Genomic DNA, 19244 nt, shown 5'->3' on the forward strand with positions numbered 1-19244 from the left:
TACTTCGAAGGATTATGGTATTTTTGCTTTGTCAGTTAATCAGCTTTCAAGGGTCCTCACCAAACATGGAATGTCTAGGAGCAGGTGAAAAAACAGCACTTATGAACAAACGCCGTGTCTTCTCTTACTGTTCTCTCTACATCCATCGCACCAGCCTTGCCAGGCTTTTCTAACCATCTGCATATTTATTATACTGAATGAAAAATACTAACCCTCCATATCAACCCTCAAAACAAAGCTACACTTTTAGTCAGCTGTGGTGGTTTGCACCTGTGTTCCACCACTAGAGAGGCTGAAGTGGGAGAATCCACTGAGCTCAGGAGTTCAACATAGGGAGATCCTGTCTCAAGAGCAATTAAAAGGCCAGGTACCGGTGGCTCATGCCTGTAATCCTGGCTATTCAGGAGGTAGACAGAGCGCAGGAGGATCGTGGCTGGAAGCCAGCCTGGGCAAATAGTTCGCCAGACCCTATCTCAAAAAAACCCTTCACAAAAAAATGGCTGGTAGAGTGGCTTGAGGTATAGGCCTGAGTTCAAACCCCAGGACCACAAAAAAAAAAATGAATAAAAATAAAAAGTTTAACTTAAGTGAGAAAACTCAGCAGCTACAAAGTCTTATACTCCAGAAGATACAAGAAGAAAATTACCAAAAATAAGACACTTTGTAAACATCACCATAAAATGAGGTATGGCATGAAAGATACTGTTCTATACATCAGCATACGGTGCCCTGCTCTCCTGCCATTTTCGTCCAATTTCAGTACTGAAAAAGAATTGGAAAGCTGGGTGCTTCCCAGCCCCACAGGAACAGTCACCGCAAAGGCAGAGTGGCCGCCTCAAGCTGCATTTTCATCAAGAACCTTCCAGGATTGCCCCGGCTGCTGAGGTCAATGTCTCCTGAGCAGTGGCGTGATTATTTTAAGTAAATTTATTCCTTCTAGGCCATCCAGATAAGTGGCTGTTGTGTGACTACAAAACCAGCCTTTCACGGTTTACTCTAGCTCAGCAGTGTACTATTGAGATATGTTTCTTTCTTCTTTGCTAGGAGACATAATGAAGCCTTCAGGCTATCAGGTGTTGTGAGACTGGAGTCATAATGGTCTGTTCTCTTCAAAACGCTACCACAATAACATCCTCAAAAATACCCAAGGTTCTGGTGCTCCAGGAGCCAAAGAAAAGTAGAAAGAATCATTTGGGTCACTTAGGTACACTGGGAAGCTGATCTCAAGAAATAGAACATTTTTGTGCTCATAATATGACACTCAAATCAGATTACATACACGAGACTTTTTCCAAGTGTTGGGGAGAATGTTAACCACTCCTAAAGTGTAGGAGCAATTTGTAATGAAAGCCAAATAGAACTAATCTAGGGCTGAGAAAGCTGAGTTGGGCTGAACCAGGCCTGATAAGTCGAAGACATTTACTAAAGGGCGCTGAACCTGAAGTCCAGTTTTGTCTGTAAGTGGTACAAGTGCTCACTTTCCTACGTAAGGATACATTACTATCGTATTAGGAGTAGGAAATGCAATGCCCAGGTTCTGAGCTCTGCAAACTTCACAGTGGGCACAGAACAGATGGAAATAATGTCCTTCCAAAGACGTAGCGAGGCCTGGGGCGTAGCTTGCAAGAAGAACACTTGCCTAACGTGTGCGGGCACATGTGCAGGGCCCTGGGCTGATTCCTAAGATGGCAAAAAAACCCAAACATGCTGCCAAGGTGTTAAGAAGAATGATCAGGGACACCTCTGGACTCTTTCCCTCTTCTGTCAATGTAAAAAATAACCCCGAGAAGCCGAAGCCCGACAGAGGGATTTCAGAAGAAGTATGCAAGCCCACTCCTAAACCAGCTGAAGTCACCAGAGGTAAAGAAAAAGCGTTCCAGGCCTCCTACATCAACTATTCTTATTCTGCAAAACAGCTCGAGGCTGAGTGCCACACAGGAGGGAAACAAGAATTTCTCATTCTGCTTCTATCAAAATAGCCCTCCCCCACACACCAAGCTCTCCTACCTACTCTGCAATGAGAACCTGTGTGTGAGAAGGTCATAAGCCTCGTGAAAAGAGGGAACGTCCCTTCTTTATCTTTAGTGGTTTTTTTAGTGGTACTAGGGTTTGAACTCAGGCCCTTGCACTTACTAGGCAGGTGCTCTACCACTTGAGCCACACTCCCAGCCCTTTCTTCCTCTTTATGTGCCCCTTATACACGAGCATTCAATCGTCACTCACAAAGCTGGAAACTGGGTAAGTCTAGCACATGAATAAAGCCCAGCCTCAGGGCAGAACTCAAGGGAGGAAAGAAAAAGAGAGGGAGAGAGAAGTTCCTTCACTTCACACACTCAAGGAGACACAGGGCCACGCTGAGGTCATGATCTCACTCTTTCATTGGGTAACTGGGGCACTATAACACTGAAAGCCAAAATACTATCTTTATGAGACCTTCTAAATTAGATTATAGGTATCATAGAGGCATAAAGGAGTTTTCTGTGATTAAAATCCTGCAGGTTGACTTGCCACTCCTTAGCTGTGACCTTGGGAATGACATGAGCTCCTGCATGGAGCTCTGGCCATCCAGCAGTTCCATCCTCCTGACAATCAAAAGTAACTCCATGTGAGCCGTGGAAGAGGTAGGAAAAGACCTGCCTGGCTATCTCATCCAGCGACTGCTCTAATAATGACTTTGAGGCGACAGGGTAGGGGGGACAGACATCATGCTAATATCAAAGTAGGAGAGCCTAGCAGAGGGCCAATACCGAACCAGGAGAGTGGGCAAGGCAGCCCCCACCAGCAGGTGAAAGCCAAGGTCAGCACTGGATACACAGCTGCCATTTAATCCTGACAAACACTCTGTGAGCAGGTACTGTTACCGCCCATCACTAGTAAGGAAACTGAGGCTACGAAAATTAGGTTTAAATTAAGTCCTTAAGTACTCATGAAGGTCATGCACTTTCCAGGCTACCATTTTATTAAGAACTAAACTAGAAAACAGTTCATCTTTGAGAACGCATATGAATATAAAAAAGCTCAATCTTAAAGTCTTTTTGTTCTTAATATTTTAGTGGGACCCTGGTTGCATACAAAACAGTAATAACCTTGAACAAGAACAAGTGAAAAAAAAAAAATAACTGTAAGAGGCTGGAGACATAAATCAACGGTAGAGTACCCCCTAGCCTATGGAAGACCCTTGGCTCCATCTCCAGCACCGCTAAACAAATAAATAAACACGTAAGTAAATGTAAAAACATTATGCTTAGGACGAGCTGGAAAATGGCCTCAACGCACTGTGCATCCACCCTGTAATGCTGCCGCTCTCTCCTTTCGCCCCCTCATGGACGTGAGGCAAGCAGTTTCTCCTCACCAATTTCTGCTCTCAGCTGTGCCAACAGAACTTCCACAACTGTTCTGCGTAATGGCACACAACTGTGTATTTCTGACCTGAACAGCCTTGGATGATTTCCTTCCATCTATCAACACACACTTATTTATCTACATTTCAGGAGCCACATCAGATCTCTGAAAGTCCACTTCAAAGGAAAGGACTATCTACAGTTAGCCATTCAAGCTTTAGCACCCGCAGATAAAAGTTGAAATGTCCGCTCTAGGCTGGCACTGGGGCAGGGCTCAGTGGTACAGCGCTGGCCCTGGTCCATCCCCAGCACCACAAAACATAAAAGTCTTTACAAAAAGATTCTAGTACTCAATAATAAAAACAAGGATGCCGAGCTGAAATCTTTGGGAGAAACAACCAAAATTAACAATACATGCTCATAAAACCATGTAGAGAAGCATGTGATTTTAATATGGCACAGGAGATCAGGCCTGTGTAAACAGCATTAATACACTTTAATATATTATTAAAAATAAAAAGAAGAAGGATTCCCAACTTACGTTTTTCATCGTCAGCATGCACCAGAGATGCTGCCCTGGACAAAACGTCCAACGGCGTCTCCATTCCTGTGAGCCTAAAAGGAAAAAGTACAGTTGAAAAAAAAAAAAGGATTTTAACAGAATCCGAAAGACTTTTTTTTTTTTTTTTGAGAATTCTCGCAGTTAACAGAGTACCAGGGTGTACCAGCACATGTACAAAGCCCTGGGTTCAAGCTCTAATACAGGGAGGGAGAGAAAAAGAAAGAGAGGGAGGGAAGGAAGGAGGGAGGAAGGGAGGGAGAGAAATTAGTACAACAGGCCCATTCCTCCATCGAAGCAAATCATGCCTCAAGGATGGAATTCTTCCCATGTGAAGCACTGAACAGCCTTGGTCCAGGAGGAGACAGGGTGAAATTCCATTCTGTCTACTAAGCTAAACCGAGCCAATCCTCCTGTGAGAACTACAAGGAGGCGAGAGATGCTGTGAACATCCACGCCTGTGTTACTGTGCTTATAAACACTTGTGTGCGTGCAGAACATGCCTCTGCAGACATACCCCATAAAACTCAGTTTTGAAACAAAGGCTCTCTGTGACCGCAGCATTTGCACCAGTGGGAGATTTTTGTGGTGGTGGTGGCGGTGGCGGTGGCAGTGGCAGTTGTGGGTTTATTAGCTTTCAGAGAAGGACTTCGTTTGGACTCCCTAGCTGAGAAGTCACCCCGAGCTCATGAGCAGTAGAGGGCCTGGGCAAAACGAGGCAGGTGCGGCTGCAGGCCCCAGTGTGCTCAGAAAAAGCTGGGGCAGACCCCACCGGTAAACTAAAAGGCATTTTTAAGGCCAACAGGAATCTTCACCTCTAAATGCTACATTTTAAATAGCAAACCATACTACCACCAACACCTATCACTGCTTTACACAACACCGTGTTTGGGGTTTTTTGGGGTTTATGTGTTTTTTCAGTGCTGATGACTGAACCAGCCTTGCAAACCAGTCAAGAACTTTACCACTGAGCTACACTCCCCCAGTCCACAGTGCCACACTTTCTTAATAGGGTTGCATTTTTAACTATTTCCTTAGACTACAACATACCTATAAAAGCAAAAACTGGCCAGGTGCTGGTGGCTCACGCCTGTAATCCTAGCTACTCAGGAGGCAGAAATCAGGAGGATCGTGGTTCAAAGCCAGCCCAGGTAAAGTAGTTAGCGAGACCCTATCTTGAAAGAACCCATCACAAAAATGGCCTGGCAGAGTGGCTCGAGGTGTAGGCCCTGAGTTCAAGCCCCAGTACTGCAAAAAAGAAAAAAAAAAAAAAGGCAAAAACTGCAAGAAAGGTAGTAGAGAAGATCACACTGCTGGATGGCAGCTTGGCTCAAGTGGTAGAGCACTGCCTAGCAAGGCCAAGGCCCAGAGCCCAAACTCCTATAACAAAAAAAAAAAAAAAAAAAAGGGCAGGGGGAGAAAACCACATGACTTTTTTTCTCTTTTCTGGATTATTTAAACACATACCCACATCCCATTCACTTGACAACTGAGAATGTGGTCCTCACTGCACCCTCTGAAGACTCCACATTCAGCATTCAGCAATGTTCACTGGCCACCTACGCAAGCGTAACAGAAGTCATAGCATATAGCAGCCTGGCTCCTCTTTACCACATTCATACTTCAGGCCTCCAAAGAAACACCAGTCAACCATCTTGACATGTGACTTCATTCCAGAAAAGGAATACCTAACCTGCAGCTAAAAGGGAAGAAGACCCAAGGCTCAATTTGCTCCACAACAAACTTTCCAAGTCAGCTAGGAGAGCAGCGCAAAATGAGCATAGGAGGTGACAGAAATTTCCAATGCAAGGTGCCAATGCAAGTTGCACTTGACTTTATGTACATTTAGGAGCCACTGAAATCCCCAGGCAGAGAAATAACTTGCTTGTCTTCTGTGTGGTCTAGGCAAATGGTGCCAGTAGCACCACACACAATGGAGCAGAGCTCAGAAGCTAAAGACAGGTGGGCGGCTGGAAAGACACTGCTATAAAAGTAGGTATGCAGGAAGCAATGAGGGAGTGTGCAGGGAGCAGAAGGCACAAAAGAACAGTGCAGAAATAGACCTGATAGAGTGGAAGAAGAATGAGTGCCAGGGAGAGCAAGACATCCCAAAACAAAGGAAGATCCCCTTTCTCAGACGGAAGGGAGGATGAGCAAGGCCAGAGGGACGGGAGAAGCCGGAGGTGGTGGTGCACACCAATAATCCCAGCATCTGGGAGGTGGAGGCAGGGGATCCTAGACACTTAGGAGGCTAAGATCAGGACTGAGACCCAAAGCCAGCCTAGGAAAACAGTTCCTGAGGTCCCATTTCCAAAATAACCAGAGCAAAATGGGACGGGAGGTGTGGCTCAAACGGTAGAGTGCCTGCTTTGCAAGTTCAAACCCCAGCCCCATCCAAAAATTAAAAAGTGGAGAAAAGACAGGTTTGGAACCAACTCTCAGGAAAGGTTTGCTCAGCTCACAACAACTGGGTAGTGTTCTTCTCGCCCAAACCCATTTCCTACTCAGGCAAGGAGTCTAAAATTAAAAGTCTTGTAACTTTCAGTAAGGAATCAGATACAAATTCGATAAAGTATTTAGCTCACAATTCCTTAAACTAATTTCCCTATTAAACTGAAGGAAAATGCTTTCAAAATTCTAAAACCAAATAGCTATATGAATATATGCCTTTAGTTAAGCAAATTATGCGCAGGAGCAAAATACCAAAGCATAAATGCAAAAATGACACAAAGCAGGCCTAGAATTTTAGTGTAGGAGATTATTACTTAAAGTTATTATGATACTATGGAGTCTAAACTGTCTATCCAAGCAACTTAGTTCAAAGTGGGCACCAGTGACTTACGATGTAATCCCAGCTACTCAGGAGGCAGAGATCAGGAGGATAGAGGTTCGAAGCCAGCCTGGGCAAATAGTTCATGAGACCCTATCTCAAAAAACCCATCACAAAAAAGGGCTGGTGGAGTGGCTCAAGGTGTAGGCCCTGAGTTCAAGCCCCAGTACCACAACAAAAAAAGAAGAGGAAGAGAGAGAGAAGATAAATTAAAACTAAAATAGCCAGGCACAAGTGGCTCAAGCCTGTAATCCTAGCTACTCAGGAGGCAGAGATCAGAAGGATCGTGGTTCAAAGCCAGCCTAGGCAAATAATTCAAGAGACACTATCTCAAAAAAAATTCCTTCACAAAAAAAGGCTGGTGGAATGGCTCAAGGTGTAGGCCCTGAGTTTAAACTCCAGCACCAAGAAAAAAAAAACCTAACATGTATATTTTGTCGTAAAAGAAAGTGCAACGTCACTGAAAATGACAACCTATGAACACTCATTTTTTTGTTTGTCGTGTTCCAAAGAGCCACTTCAAAGATTTCCTTCCATCAAGCACACTGGCCCACATAATCCCAGCACTCAAGAGATTGAGGCAGAAGGATCATATGTTCAAGGCCAGCCTGGGCTAGACCCTATCTCAAAAACAAAACATATAACCAAAGCTTTCCTCTACAGCCTCGCCTCCCCCAGGCAGCGTCCTCTTTGAACTCCTATACATCCTGGATCACAGTTTGGACATTTCCTGGTAGTAAGGACCTTGTCTTAACCCCAGGAAAGTCAAGGTGGGTCAACCATATAAGAGAAGGCACCTGGGAGAACAAGCCTGAGCCCAGCATGGCTGGAATTGGCAATCCACGTTAGCAAGCAGTAAGAGCCAAGTTAGGGTGAGCAGATATGAGTGGACTTAGGAAAAGAGCTGCAGGCTAGCCAAACAGGTGTACACTTAACCTCATCTGACCCTAAGCCAGAGGTGACACCATGGTAATTCAGTTTAGAAGTTCTGCATGGGAGGGTTTATCCCAAAGGGTAAAGTGAGGAGTTACTGGAGGCTTCTGTAGGAACCAGGTGTAAGATAAGGACAAAAGCAGTGGGAACAATAGAACAGATGGCAGATAAGGGTCAGAGACCACACATTATCTAGCCACAAAAGAACTAAGCAAACAGCGGTAGAAGATAACAATAAAAAAAAAAAAAAAGTCTTCTGAATTTCCCATGTTGTACAATATCCATAGCCCAACACACTCAATAGAACAAGCTGCTAATAGAGAGTGGCTTCAATGTCTGATGGAGGTGCCCACTCCACTGACAGGCAAATCAGCCCTGGGGCTGTATATTTAAGAGGGCTATCTATTTTATCTGCCCTGGAGCAGCCATCAGTTTGAGTCTGACATGGAGCTCAGCCACATCGTAACTGCACGACCCCGGGAAATGACTTTACCTCTGTGCACCTGTTTCCAGAGCTACAGAATGGGGACATCCCCGTAGGGTGCTCTTGAGAAGAGAACACACTTTCTAGGTATTGAAATAATTACTTGGAGCCACCTATAACCCTAGCTACTCAGGAGGCAGAGATCAGGAGGATCGCAGTTCGAAGCCAATCCCAGGCAAATAGTTTGAGAGACCCTATCTTGAAAAAACCCATCACAAAAAGGGCTGGTGGAGTGGCTCAAAGTGTAGGCCCTGAGATACAGCCTCAAGTATTGCATTAAAAAAAAAAAGGTATGGAGGAGTGGCTCAAGAGGAAAGAGCAACTACCTAGCAAGTGCAAGGCCCTGAGTTCAATCTCCACGTAGTACCACCAAAAAAAAAAAATTTGGCCAGGCATGGCAACACACACCTGTAATCCCAGCACTCAGGGAGGCTGAGGCAGGAGGATCTGGAATTCCAGGCCAGCCTGGACTATGGAGCAAGACTGTGTCTCAAAAGAAAAGAAACGCACATGTGCAAATACATTAAATAAACTGCAAATGAGGATCCATGTATTGAAAAAAGATACTGGTGGTGTGCCGGGAGGTGTAGCTTTAGTGATCGAGGGCTTACAGGAAACCCTGGGTTCCATTCCTAGCACCAAAACAAATAAGCAAAGTAAGAAATTAATTTGGAGGGAGTGACCAACCTGCCTGGATGTCACAAACCCTTTATGGACCCCAAATTAGCCATGGTCTTTCCCAAAAGATTATGCAGCAACTGCAAAGGCGGTCAAAGAATAGCCCGACAGTGTCCCCTTCTGTCGATGGTGGTTTTTACTTTATAATTCAGTGATGATCAAAATTAGTATGGACATGCTGACTCCTGGAACACAGCGGCAGCTTTACAGTGAGGGACGATGAAGTGGGAGGAAGCTAGAAGGGGGTTCCAGCCCCATCTCTCCACTCACCTCTTTCATGCACACAACTCATCACCAACAGGAATACACATACATTTTGTTGTTGGTTTGTTTGTTTGTTTTGGCGGTACTGGGGTTTAAACTCAGGCTCTATACCTTGAGCCACTCCACCAGCCTTATTTTTATGAAGAGTTTTTCGAGACAGGGTCTCGTGAACTATTTGCCCAGGCTGGCTCCGAACCTCAATCCACCCGATCTTTGCCTCCTGAGTTGCTAGGATTACAGGCGTGAGCCACCGATGCCCAGCTGTTGCTTTCTTTTTCAGGCAATGGTCATCCTTTTCTCCCCCAGCCCACACTGCTTTCCTGAGGCTATCTTATCTCCAAATAATATGTCCTTCCCAATAGCTTACTGCTGAGAATTAGAGCAGAACAGGTATCAATTCTAAAGCTACCAACATTTAGGGATGTTCAGTGCTAACACCAAGTTCAGCTACAAACTTGAAAGTCATTATTTCGGCCTTCCGCAAAGAACTGACCCTTTTCAGTCAACAAGGGGACAAGAGCGCCTATCTTGGGAACAGAATTATGGGGTACATCAGATTCTATTTTTTTCAAGCAAAGGAATGGAATTCTGAGTCGAGCTTTCCAAGGAGACTTCCAAGTGTAATTGAGGGAAGAGTAAGACAGAGCGTGGAGCCCAGGGAGGTGAGAGAAATCACACTCAAACTGCCTGACGTTCCTGTCACATTGTCACTTGGCCAAAGAGCAGAAACGGGAAGACATCACCAGTAAGGGACAACTGATGGCCTAATTTCCAGATGCCAGCATCCTTGATTCTTGTAGGCTGTTTCAGTCCACACTCTAGTTCCCATCAGGACCATTCACCCACTTGGCCTCCGCTAATAGTACATAAGAATAACCCATGCCAAAAATATAGTCCCATGGAACAGTGCAGATGTCCTTTTAGGCCAGCAAGAATTTAGAGGCCTTATCAGGTACCAGTGGCTCATCCCTATAATCCTAGCTACTTGGGAAGCTAAACTCAGGAGGATCAAGGTTTGAGGCCAGCTCCAGCAAATAGTTCATGCAATCCTATCTTGAAAATACCCAACATCCAAAGAAAAAAAAAAAAGGGTTAGTGGAGCAGCTGATATGATAGAATACCTGCCTAGCTAGTGTGAGGCCCTGAGTTCAAACCCCAGTACTGCCAAGAATTTAGAGGCACTCAGGAAGCAGAGATCTGAAGGATAGTGGTTCAAAGACAGCCCAGGCAAACAGTTCATAAGATCCCAGCTCAAAAAAAAAAAAATCACAAAAAAGGACTAATGGAGTGGCCCAGAGTAGGCCCTGAGTTCAAGCCCCAGTACTGCAAAACAAAAAAAAAAAAGAAAGAAAGAAACTTAGAGGCCTCAGCCAGGTGCAGTGGCTCACACCTATAATCCCAGCTACTTGGGAGGCAGAGATGAGGAAGACTGTGTTTCAAGACCAGTCCCTACAAAAAAAAAGAAGCTCCCAAGAGCCCATCTTAACCAATGGCTGGGCACCCCTATCATCCTAGCTAAGTAGAAAGCCCGAATTGGAGGGTGGAGACCCTATCTCAAAAGTAACCAATGCAAAAAGGGCTGGCAGGTGGCTCAAGTGGTAGAAGGCCTGCCTAGCAAGAGCAAGGTCCTGATTTCAACCCTAGTACTGCCAAAAAAAAAAAAAAAATTATATAAACTATTTCTATTGCACACTGTATTGAGCCCTTACAGAAAATGAAAGGCAAACTCCATCCCCAGGAGCAGCGTACACCCGCTATGAACTCTACTGTGGTTGTAGCCCTTCTTCCTTAGAGTATGTCCAAATGACATCCCACGACTTCCTGCAACACCTTCTTTCTGTTCACTTGCTAAAATCAGTGTCATCTGTGTCACCCTTTTCCCTTCTCCCTTTTCCCATCTGTTAAATCAACAGAGCCAGGACAGCAGCGTCAGAAAGATTTATGTCGGAGCATTACTGGATATACTTATCTAATCAATAATGAATCACAGAAAGCCCGTTCTACTCTAGGCTTGACTATATATGTCCAACACTGAAAGCAAGGGCCATTTAACCTCTCCAGGACCTACACCCCTTACTTACAGAAAATGGTAGGGACGCTGTACGCATGTACAGAACAATCACAATGAAATTCCCTATTATTAATGTATAATAAATCAAAATGAGAAAAAAACGGTAAGAACACTGCCTAACTTCATGTGGCCACCAGCTTGTCATGTAGATTAAATGACATGTGATTGAAATGCCTTGTAAACTAAAGAAAGACACAGATTCTGTCACTCCACCTGTAACATTATAATACACGTGCATAGCATACACTCCTTCAAAACACACACGAATGACCTCACTGCATCCGCACAAACCGTGAGTCACACCAAATGGCCAAATATGACCATTACTCTACAATGAAAAATAAAGACGTAAGTGACTTCCTAAAGAGGCAAAAGCTAAACCCAAGTCTCCTGACTCCCTACCCAAAGCTATTTGTACTATTCTTTTTCAGTAAGTTTTATTTTATTTAAATGTATTTGAACTGACATACAAACACATAAAAATTGTACACATTTATAGGGTATCACTTAATTTTTTTTGTTTTCTTTTGGGTTTTTTGTTTGGTTGGTTGGTTTTTTTTTGGCAGTACTGGGGTTTGTACTCCAGACCTCATGCTTGCTAGGCAGGTTCTCTATTCTCTACCACTTAAGCCACTGTACCACCCCTGGGCGGGGGGGGGGTTTTAACTTTTTGCCTGGGCTGGTGTGTGTGTGTGTTTTAACTTTTTGCCTGGGCTGGTGTGTGTGTGTGTGTGTGTGTGTGTGTGTGTGTGTGTGTGTGTGTGTGTGTGTGTGTGTGTGTGTGTGTGTGTGTGTGTGTTTTAACTTTTTGCCTGGGCTGGCCTCAAACTCCAATCCTCCTGATCTCTGCAACCCAAGTAGCTAGAATTATAGACATGACCTACTGCCAGGCTCACTTAATATGCTGATGGATGTACACTCACTCTGTAGTATTTAAATCAGGGTAAACGATCTATCTCCTCACACACTTTTCACCCGTTATGATACCGGCATTCTAAATCCTTTTTCTAGCTTTTCCAGATATGCAGATGTTCTCTCTCGTCACCCGACTGTGCACAGCACAACACAAGTTCTTGCCCTACCTAGCCCCAGATCAACCTTCCCCATCTTGCCCTCCCCCTGTTTTTACTATTCTTAAGTTGATCAGCACCGAGAGGTCTGGGAGACAAACAATTATGAAATTTAAATTACCTAAGAAAACAAAGCAAAGCCTCATCAGCAAATGAGACATCTAGCCTTATGCTTTGTCCCCTACCCCTAGGGAAGACATGGGGCAATAATAACATGACAGGATCTACAGCGGACAAAAGGAAACGAACCCTCTCCTGTCCTCTCCTCTCCAGGGCACAAAAGCCAAGCCATACTTGACTTTCTTAATAGAAGGCATGGAGTGAGCTTAGTAACCAAGGCAGGCAAGAGCAGACGTCACTAAGCAGCTGATGCGGAGACCACAATGAACGGCCATTCTGGCAAGAAGCTCCAGAGCCTTCAGGATTCCTGGGGCAGCAGTAACAGCGAATCAAGCAAAGCCTGGGGACTGCAGGCTCCAGGAACAGGTTCGGTGTGAGGCAGGTCATGCTCACGACACCCTGTAGCTAAGCTCCAGTGGCCAGCTGTGGCGGTCAGTGGGTAATGATTGAAACTTGCACTCCGCTGTGTGTCCTTCCCACAAGGTTCACTTGCATGCTCTCTTTCTAAAGAGAAGCCAGCCTATTAAAAATACCCTTCCAAAGGCACACTACTAAACAAAGCGTCCACAGGTGGCCCTGCCAAGCAGGGAAAGCGGACCATCATTTGAAGAACCAGGCACAATTCCAGAAGGACTTGACCAGCTTCCATTTACATGCAACTTTTATTTCTACACACAATCATTCCTGGAAATTCATTAGAAGGCTAAGTGTCTGAACTATGAACAATATCCCTACCCATTCTGTGTTTATTTCCAGAGAATTTAACAAACACAAGAATGCCTAAAATCTCTCATCGGACTTCTCTTGGGTGCTCGCCAACCTCCAGCATAAGCCCCAGAGCAAGAGCCAGTTCTGTTGACAATGGTCCTCCTGTCACCCCGCAAAATGAAAGAAGTTGTTTATCGGTTCAGGATGTCCATTTCCCACAGGGTTTACCGCCCCTCCCGTGGAACCTCTGCAGGCAGGTCTAAGGTCAGGAAGCCACTGCTCTCTCATCTCTCAAAGTAGGGCACACTGGATGTCAGGAGGAGGTGACCTCAGGCATCTGCCATCAGCTCAGCTCTGCCTGCAGCCGGTCTCCCCTTTCCATCTAAGCAAAGAGCAAGACCAATCAATAAAGGGCTACCAGTCTGGATGGGACCCTGAACAAATGCCCAACTCAACCACTGCAGGGGCTCTGATGCTCCAGTGACCCGAGACTGCAGGCCATCTTAGCCCTGTAGAAAGAAAGCCCTGTGGGATTTAGCCACCACCGTGACCCTGGCATCAGGAACTAGCAACACTGCCACCACGAAATGTGTGAACTCCTCAGTGACTACAATAGGATTTGCTGTCAGTGTCAACTGGGCATGTAAACGCACAGACTATGAAAGTGGACCACGCACTAGCTAAGAGCAGTCTACACAGGCTTAAAGTTGCAAAGTCAAACTCACAGGACCTTTCTCCACCCTTGTACAAAGCTTCCTGAAGCTGACATGAATTCTTACTGCAGGCTGAAATTCACCCATCTCCCTAAGGAGCTCCATGGAAAGTCACTGTGTGGTGGCCCACACTGACACAGCTATTAGACATAGCTCAAGGCTGGACTTTTTGAGGAGTCTACCCATTCCATTAGTTTTCAGCATTGTGGTCAGCCCAAATAAAAACAAAGGGTGTTTTCTGCCTAATATTTAGCTTGCTATAAACCTATTTTCATGTTCAAGCCCTCAATCCTAACAGAGCACTACATGCAAAGTAAAATTCTCTTGGCGTTTGGAGCTTGCTCTACATTTATTTACTTGGACACTTAGAATTTCCTATTCCCAAGCGCCGAGGCACCACTCAAGACTAAGCACTGTGAATTTACATCACAGTTCAAGCTGCAAAAAAAAAAAAAAAAAAAAACCATGGAGGCCCAGGTCTACCTCTCCATGGTTCCAGACTCAAATCTCTACCTGTTCAAGCCCAGATACAGTCTTCTAACTCAGGACACACTGTATCATTAGGTCACACTTCAGTTACTGCAGTTAGTAACTATGGTCAATTCTCCTTGCTCACTGTAATTATGTTCTATAAACGAATAGTGAATTAAGTTCCTTAGGCCTTTGGTCACATTTTTGCCCAGTGATTAATACACAGGCTTGTTTTATGTGTCTCTGCTTAAAGACACCTTACTGAGTATATGCTGTTGGTTTATTAATGCTGCACAGGGCCAAGAACCCTGTAACTCACACACGAACCAACCCCACCTAACACACATAGGGCACTTTGAGGAGCACATCTGCCCTCGCAGCTAAGGAACACGAGGCAGAACTTCAACGCCATACCTGGAGGCCATTTTAAGCAACAAAATCACCAAAACAGCCAGGCACCAGCCCAGCGGCTCACACCTGTAATCCTAGCTACTTGGGACGCTGAGAATGGGAGGATGGCAGCTCGAGGCCACCTGGGCAAGTAGTTTCAGAGACCCCCATCTCCAAAATAACCAGAGCAAAACAGACGAGGTGTGGCTCAAGCAGTAGGTAGACACCTGCTTTCCTAGTACCTGCTCTGCAAGTAGGAAGCTCTGAGTTCAAACCAAAATACACACACACACACAGAGTATGCAAGCTGGAACAAGAAAGCAGAGCACCTCCTTGTTCCACTCAGCTGGGCAGATTATGATACTCACATGTCCCCCCCCTGCACTCATTCACAAATTCCACCAGAGCAGTGCACGTATTGTTTGGGGGAGGGGGTGATGAATAGGTTTTATCCAATAGGCAAATTTGTAAATATTAGCAATGAGGGTCAACCTGTATCTGGTTACCAGACCTAAGACATAAGAGACACAAAGTGCGTTCTAGAAGGTCTTCCTCCTTTGCCCAAAAAAAAGCTATTATACTGTATTTCAGATCGGAAGTTTGTTGCTCTGGGTTTTTCCTAGTTTCAACGCCTCCTGTAGTCCTGCAGTTTATACCATCCAGATCTAGCAACCCAGTCCCTCAGTTTTCTGTGCTGTGGCTGTGTGTTTTTAATCTGTATAGAAATGGCTGTAGGCTGACCAGAAGTATTTGTCTTAATTCACTGTTCTCCACTGTTAAACTCCCACAGGTAGAATTCATTAACTCTAGGTAGGCAGGCTCCCTCAAAGAATCACAAATGAGCCTCACCTTCCACCGGGCTCTCCATCTGCAACAGACCATCTAGCTTGTTAGGTTAAAATCACCTGGTGGCATGAATACTCCTTACATTTTCCAGTGTGTTTGACTTTTACCTCCTGAACTTAGTATTGTATTACTATTCAAAGGTGAAAAACAACTTACTAGTACTACCCTACTTATTTTATGAAAGAAAATTAAAAGTTGTACAGCAAGTCTATGGAAGGGAGATACCTGTAAGAGATACAAAGTAAGATCTTGTGTGGATTTGTTTTGGCAACCACACGAGGCAGGTAACACCCCTGACTCCAAAAGGAGTTAAAAGGAATTTTCCATTACAGAACAGTTAAAAGTAAAAAGCTTTACATTCATAATTATGTCTATAAGAAGTGTTGAAAAAAACCTTAAGGTAAAGTCAAAGTTCTAAATCAGTTGGGAGTTATTAAGGGCTGTGTTTATAGAGCTCTTCCAACTCTTCAAAGACTTTTATAAATAACCTAACACAAGATACTTGCAAACACTCTGTGATGTTTCAGGAATTACTACTGGAACAGACAGCACCACCCTCTTATACAGGAAAATACAACAAAGCTTAAGTTCAAGCAAGTTTTTCTGGTAAAAAACCTAGTAAGTAACACAGAACTTGTAATAAGCCAGAGCTGTTTTTACTACAATATTCAGAGTTTTGGAATGCGAGCCGTGGTTATTTATAGCAGAATTATCTTCTTAATTGTATTGTGTTTTTGGTCAACATAAAAATGAGTTTGCATTCCCTTCCAAATGAAAAGCGAAGGCAGGCTGCCCAGAAGTGTGAAAAAAAAAAAAAAAAACAGTGGCAGGGGAAATCGGCCTGGGATTACAATTTTGCCAGAGTTAAACAACAAATTTACATCATTTCCACCACGGGGAGGATGACTGTTCAGCCGGATGCAGAAGGAACCAAAGAAAAAGAAGAGATTTCACAAAACTGTTTTGGGTAAAAGAAACTTCTGAGATCAGTATTTCTAAATCCATGTTTAAATTTAGAGCAGAGAGGCTCAGAGATGATAAAAAAACCTTGTCCCAAGATCACACTATCAGGTCAGACGTAATGCTGCCCACACCGAAGGCCTCTTTAAACTTCCCACTCTCTGCCCCTGGCAGTCCTGCGCAGGCTCCGCAAGAGCTGTGAGCAGGAAACAATGAACGCGACCAGGCTGCGGGCTTGAGACCGAAGCAAAGAATTAGAAGTTTGGTATGCTAAACTCGTAGGCAAAACTGTCCTGCAACTCATAATACACAAACTGACATTTATTGTTTTCTTGTCTTGGTTCCGAGGAAAGAAACCCAAGACTGCTTTTTTAGTCAATATGGCCTTGGATTTACAAAATAATAAAAGACTCTGCAAACTAGAAATAGTAGCTTTCAAATAGAGGGTGCTGATAAAAACTACAAGAGCCGCCTCCTCCTCCCCCACACCAGGCTGCTGGTTCTTATTAACTCCAGAGAAGGAAATACAACTAGCAAACATAGAGCACCGATGATCAAAGTGAAACCGATTTTTTTAATCATCTAGCTTAAACAGACGAACATATGCCAGCGAAGCACATAAAGACTAAGCTAATTGCCCCAGCAAGTACTGTCATCCTAGGACATTTGAGCGTCTCTGTGATGAATCAAAGCCTCCCAGCCAAACAAAAAAAAAAAAAAAAGGGGGGGGGGGTGGGGGAGACCTTTGCTGGTCGGCGAGGCCCGCAGCCAGTGCAGGAAGAGGAGCAGCTCTGTTTTGGGCAGGGGGCAGGAAGTATCGAAGAGGAAAGGGCCGGGTCCCCGCCGCCGGTGCTCAGCCCCTTCCCTGACCCACACCGCGGCCTCGCTTGCCGCCGGCCGGGACCAAGCGGAGGACGCAGGGCGCGGGGCCTCGGCCGGTCCGCCCTGAGCCTGGGCTCCCAGGACGCCCCGCACTCGGGACCCCTGCGGGAGCGGACCTCTCCCCACGGAACCCAGGCGCTTCCGCCCCCGCCGCGAGCCTCACAAGCTGCCCGGCGACACCAAGCCGCCGCCTCCTTCCAGGAGGGCGTCCTCCGTCCCGCTCCGATCAACCCACTCCTAACGTTCCCCGCAGGCCCGGCCGGTTCTCCCGCACTCACCGCCGGGCGGCTCTGGGCTCGCCCGCCTCTAGCCGGCGGGGCCCCGCGGCGGGCGGGTGGAGAGGGCGGAGGCGGGGCCGCCGGGCAGCTCGGGGCGCACTCCGGGGCGCGCGGACGCAATGCGCGCTCGCGCCCGCGCTCCCGCACCGGCTGCTCTCAGGAACACGCACAGGCAGATCGCGGGTCGCGCGCTCCGGGCCGGCTCCGCGGCAGCCCAGAGCGCAAGGAATCCCTGGAATGAGACGCCGCCCGCGCTCACCCGGGTTCCGCCAGGGGCCGGCGAGGCCACGCCCCGGCCACGCCCCTCCCGCCAAGCAGGTGGGGGCCGAGCCCAGGTGAGCGCGCCGGGAGGCGGAGGCGGGGCCTCGCGCGGCTGCGAGCGCTACATTCCCCTCCCCCCGCCCGGCGTCTGCTCGGACCGAGAACGTGGGCTGGGACTCAGGGCTCCCCGCGTGGCACCCTCGGAGGAGGCGCCTGCGGGGCAGGGCACGTGGGCACAAAGCACACGGTGCGCCCAACATCTCACGCGCCCCCACTCCCCTAAACCACCGCACCTTCAGTGCACAAACACGAACACTTGGTGCGTGCCCAGGTGCCCGCTCCTGAGGGCCCGGTGCGTTCCCACACGCTCACCGTGGGTTCCCGTCCCTAGCCGTCCCGCAGTACTCCTTATTCCCTGGACCTGCTGCCCCCTCACCCGCCACTCGGCCAGCCAGAGTGCCAGGCATCCGAGCCAGACCTGCAGCACCCACGCTGCCCTCTGCGCCACCCGCGGCCGTCCCGCGTCGCACACTGCAGCCCGAGGCAGCGCGCAGCGGCCTCCCCGCGCCCAGGCTCGGACCGTGGCGCGCACAGCAGCCTCCTGCCTCCCGGGCTCCACCCTGGGCCACTCCTGGCCTCGCCCGCTCCTAACCCACCCACGCCCTAGCCACGCTGCAGGACAGGCCGGCGGCCACACGTACCTGAAGGTACAGGTCGCACTGGCTTCAGAGGCGTGCGCTCAGGTGCCACCGAGATCAGAACGGCCGCTGCAGTCGAGGACACTCCGGCGAGGCTGGCTGGCCTCCCATTACAGCATTTTACACTCCGCCACCCCGCACGCGCGCGCACCCACACCCCCGCAGCCCGGGGCGCCCGGCAACGGCTCCCCTCCCCCACCCCCACGCCCCGACGACGAAGTCCTGGGAAATCCAAACCGCGTGCGACGGACGACAAGCGAGGTGGGACGAGTCCACTCCGCGGCCCGCACACCGCTGCTCACTGTGTTTGGCAAACTCCGAGAGTCCACGACCCGGCCTGCTCTGAAATGGGACCGGGAGGGCGGGGAGGAGGAGGTGATCGCTTCTAATTGGCGCAGGTTCTGGTTACAGCGGCAGCGCAGACATGTGACCACGAAAAGAAAAGGCCTGTCTTTAATTTTTTCCTGTCATTCTCTGGAGATGGGGAGAAGGGGGGCTGACACTCCCCCCGTCCCTGACAGCCCTTACCCCATTGTTTTTCTCATACTGTCACAATTAAGAAAACATTTGCTTAACATAGCCAACCGCTAACTTCATAAAATAAATAGAGACTGGACTCCCTCTGGTTGCTTTCCATGGATTCCCGTTGCTTGCCTTCTGGCAGTTCCTTGCCTCAGTCTCCAGAAG

General features: G+C 47.2%; 1 protein-coding gene across 4 annotated transcripts in view; it reads right to left on the bottom strand.

The window, feature by feature from the left end:
- Vgll4 (vestigial like family member 4) overlaps positions 1 to 18713 on the bottom strand; it is a 136794-nt gene extending 118081 nt beyond the window's left edge. Inside the window, exons 1-2 of one of the 4 annotated variants that reach the window (XM_020177188.2) lie at positions 18561 to 18713; positions 3883 to 3956 (exon numbers count right to left, since the gene is read on the bottom strand). In XM_020177188.2, coding sequence (XP_020032777.1) covers positions 3883 to 3946 — 64 coding nt within the window. In that variant the 5' untranslated portion in view covers positions 3947 to 3956; positions 18561 to 18713. Of the gene's footprint in view, positions 1 to 3882; positions 3957 to 4950; positions 5150 to 17483; positions 17508 to 17598; positions 17701 to 18560 lie in introns of those variants that run through there. The other 3 variants (XM_020177186.2, XM_074044435.1, XM_020177190.2) reach the window with 3 other exon arrangements.
- Between the last annotated feature and the right edge of the window lie 531 nt (positions 18714 to 19244).

This window comes from Castor canadensis, chromosome 10 (genome assembly GCF_047511655.1).
Source record: "Castor canadensis chromosome 10, mCasCan1.hap1v2, whole genome shotgun sequence".
Lineage (NCBI taxonomy): Eukaryota > Metazoa > Chordata > Mammalia > Rodentia > Castoridae > Castor > Castor canadensis.